Genomic DNA, 3,546 nt, shown 5'->3' on the forward strand with positions numbered 1-3,546 from the left:
CAGGAATACCGTATGGCAAGCTTGAGGACACAATACCCAGACATGTCAGACATTGGTGCAATTATGTCTCGTAAAATGGTGGTAGTGGTGGTAGACGAAGACCCCTAATAGTACATTCAGGTGATCCAAGAGCTTTGGCGCCTTTAATCTTGTGAAACCTGGGACCAAACAGTACCAGTATTTTATCACATATTATTCCAGGGGCTACCAGACCCCGTGCAGAAACAGTTAAGGAAGTTGGTGGGCATGGAAACAAAGGTCTGGCCAGAAATACAACTCGTGATCACTCACCATTGTAGGCTATAGCAAGAGAAGCTAAAGAAGAAGGCAGAGGACAGAGAGGTAGATGAAGCAAATGCTAGTGCAGAAAAAACAATCGAAGTACGCAATGTAAGGGGTTGTGCTAACCAGTGCAAACACAAAGGGAACACAGCAGCAGCAGCAGTAGGTCACACAACCTCTCATGGCGGAGGGTTCATCGGGTGGGGGCACACATAGCAAGGGTTTTGAGGAAGAGGGGGGCCAAGAGAGGACCCATGTACGGACTGAAAATACATCACAACCAAGGGGGCTTTCAAGGAGGGTTTCAGTGTGTGGGCAGCAGGTGCAGCATGGCCCAGTGGATTTTGCAGTGGGTTTCCAAGGACAAGGGAGAGAGACACCACTGTGCTGGAAGTGCAGACAGGTAGGACATATCTGATAGTGTGCAGAAGCAGAGGAATGCAGCAGAATTGGGGAGCACAATACCAGCAGACATATCAGGGTGACCAGGGTGACTATTATACCCAGAACCAACCAGAGCAGCAGCAAGGACAGATACAGGGTATACAACAACAGGCACCACAACCAATGAAACATGCACCACAGATGCAAGCACCAATACCACAGTATTTGCAAGCACCACAGATTCTAGGAAACACACATCTTACCACAGTTACAATACAACACACACCAGATCAACAGCACATTGTCACACGTGGACTCCCTGGTAACAGTCCCCATTAGGAAACTGGGAGGGGTCACCATGGTGGGGAACAACCCCTTTTCAGGGAATGGGATGTCCTTAAACCCTCAATAGGACAGCCCACGGACAGACTTGATGTGTTCCATCCTGTCAATCACACCCAACCCTGCGGAGAAACCGCGTTTAAGGGTGGTGATAGGTGACAAAACGTTTTCCTTTCTTGTAGATACAGGGGAGACTAAGTCCTGCATTTGGGAGGGGGCATTTACATTGTCGGGCAATGCCATGAATACTCAAGTATTCTCTGGCGCTCGAGAAGTGGTTCCTTTCACAGACAATATCTCTCTTTCTATAGGAGAACATGATTTATATCTGCCTTTGCTCTCCTCCCTACAGACACCTATAATTAAACTGCAATGAAACAGTATGAGCAGATTGAACATGACAATTTCATTCACAGAAAAGGGGATAGTGTGCTGCACACTAGGAATACACATGTTCAATGTAAGAGAGATAATTAAAGCATATTGTGGGTGAAAGGTACAGAGGGGGATGCAAGTGGATGAGGAAATGTTCCAGGACGGGATTGATATTGCTATTGCATGGCTCCCACAGATTGCACAAAAGATTTGGCATGTTCCAAATGAGTGTCTATTCAAACCTGAGATACCATTGAACAAGGCAGTTGGGACAATAGTGCCAATAGAAATTGATGTAGTGGTTGTGAGAGACGATTGGATAGCAGTACATGGGATGGACAACACAGGACACCCATGGCAAGCAGTGATTGCAGTGGCAGAAGGGTGCAGGCTAACCACAGTGGCAGACAAAGAACTTTTTAGGGATGAAAGTTCAGAGCCAGAGATGGTGTTCCAAATGGCATATTGTTTGAAAATACATTACAGTGAGGTAACACAGAGGATGGCAATGGTGCTGGGAGCACCACCTTCCATATGCAAGGAGGATCTGGCCAAGGTGCCCAGCATCTTATAGACCCCAAGTCCCTATGATGTGGGGCTTCTGAAGGGAATAAGAGTGAAGATAAAGCTGAACCTAGGAGCAATTTTACCAAGAGTTAAACAGTATCGACTCTCAAATGAAGCAGAGGAGGGAATTTGTGAAACAATTGCAGCACTAGTGGAGTGAGGCATCCTAGTGCCATCTAAACCACCATGCAACACTACAGTGTACCAAGTCAAAAAATCTAAGAGAGTTTTGTGGCATTTTATCCAGGTCTTAAGGCCTCTTAATCACATTGTAGAAGCAGAGTATTCTCTGGTTTCAAATCCAGCAACACTTTTGTGCAGCATTCTGGCAGAAGCAGAATGCTCTCGATCATAGACTTGAAAAATGCATTTTTCTGAGTGCCATTACACCCAGACTCACAAGACTTGACTTCCTTTATGTATAGAAAACCGGAAATGGAAACATACAAGACTACCTCAAGAGTACTGCGAGTCACCATCCATATTAGACAGGGTCATCCAGATTAACTTTTGCTATGTACAAATGGAGAGCACAGTTCTACAGTACGTAGATGACATTTTGATTTGCAGGAGGACGAGTGTAGGAAAGACTCAGTACACATGCTGACAGTGTTAGATGACAAAGGATATAAAGTGGACAAGGCCAAGCTACATTACTGTCAGATAGAAGTGCTATACATTGGACAGACAATCTTCCAAAATGGCTTACAGATCCTATCAGAGACAGCAGAGACAATACGTAAGATAGCCAAGCCCACAACAGTGAGAGAGATGCAGCAGTTCTTGGAATTGTACAATTACTACAGAGAATGGGTTTTTGACTACAGCACATACACAAGGCCTTTCCTGGGTGCTCTGAAGGAATCACAGAAGGGACACAAGGCAATACATTGGATGACAGAAATTACTGAGGCATTTGAGGAGCTGAAAGTGGCCATATGCACGGCTCCATTGTAAGGTATTCCAGACTATACAAAGGAATTCTTCCTTTTCTCAAACACTGACGGAATACTGATGAAGGCAGTACTAACACAAGCCAATAGCCTACTACAGTGGCAAGATGGACACAGTAATGAAAGGAGACACTATTAGTGCAAACAAACCTTGGCTGCTGCTGCATTCACGGTAGAAAAGTCAGCAGGGATTACCATGGGGTGCACCGATACACTTCCCGTGGAGCATGCCCTTTTTGCAATACTGCAGAAGCCAAAGAGCACACTGACAACACAGAGGGCATCAGGATACAAGGTGCTACTATCAAATGCATCATTAAAGATAGTGAGGTGCCGACTTGTTAACCAAGCTATTTTCCTAGCAGACATTTTACAAGACGGGGACTGTGCTCATGACTGCGCAGAAAACATACAGGAATTCAGTGACACTCGGAAGGTACAAGAGCATGCCCTTGAGAGGGGAGATGTTCCGTACGCTGATGGGCTGACCAGACAGATGGGGTCAGACATACAGCAACTGCAGTGTTGAGGTTAAGGGAAGATGAAACGAGTGAGGCAGTGGCGACTGCGTGCCAGCCATTACACTACTCAGCACAAGCAGCAGAGCTAATGACCCTAAAATTAGCATTGGGCACAGCAAGGG

General features: G+C 45.8%; 1 protein-coding gene across 1 annotated transcript; it reads left to right on the forward strand.

The window, feature by feature from the left end:
* The first annotated feature begins 2,550 nt into the window (after positions 1 to 2,550).
* Positions 2,551 to 2,907, forward strand: LOC138514564 (uncharacterized). The gene has a single exon (XM_069630024.1). The coding sequence runs from the start codon at positions 2,551 to 2,553 to the stop codon at positions 2,905 to 2,907; it is 357 nt and encodes a 118-aa protein (XP_069486125.1).
* Positions 2,908 to 3,546: the final 639 nt, after the last annotated feature.

Source organism: Ambystoma mexicanum, chromosome 12 (genome assembly GCF_040938575.1).
Source record: "Ambystoma mexicanum isolate Mex_15411 chromosome 12, UKY_AmexF1_1, whole genome shotgun sequence".
Classification (NCBI taxonomy): domain Eukaryota; kingdom Metazoa; phylum Chordata; class Amphibia; order Caudata; family Ambystomatidae; genus Ambystoma; species Ambystoma mexicanum.

What these genes read in the sequence shown, in the direction of transcription:
- LOC138514564 (XM_069630024.1), top strand. Translation starts at nt 2,551, where the DNA reads ATGCTGACAGTGTTAGATGACAAAGGATATAAAGTGGACAAGGCCAAG.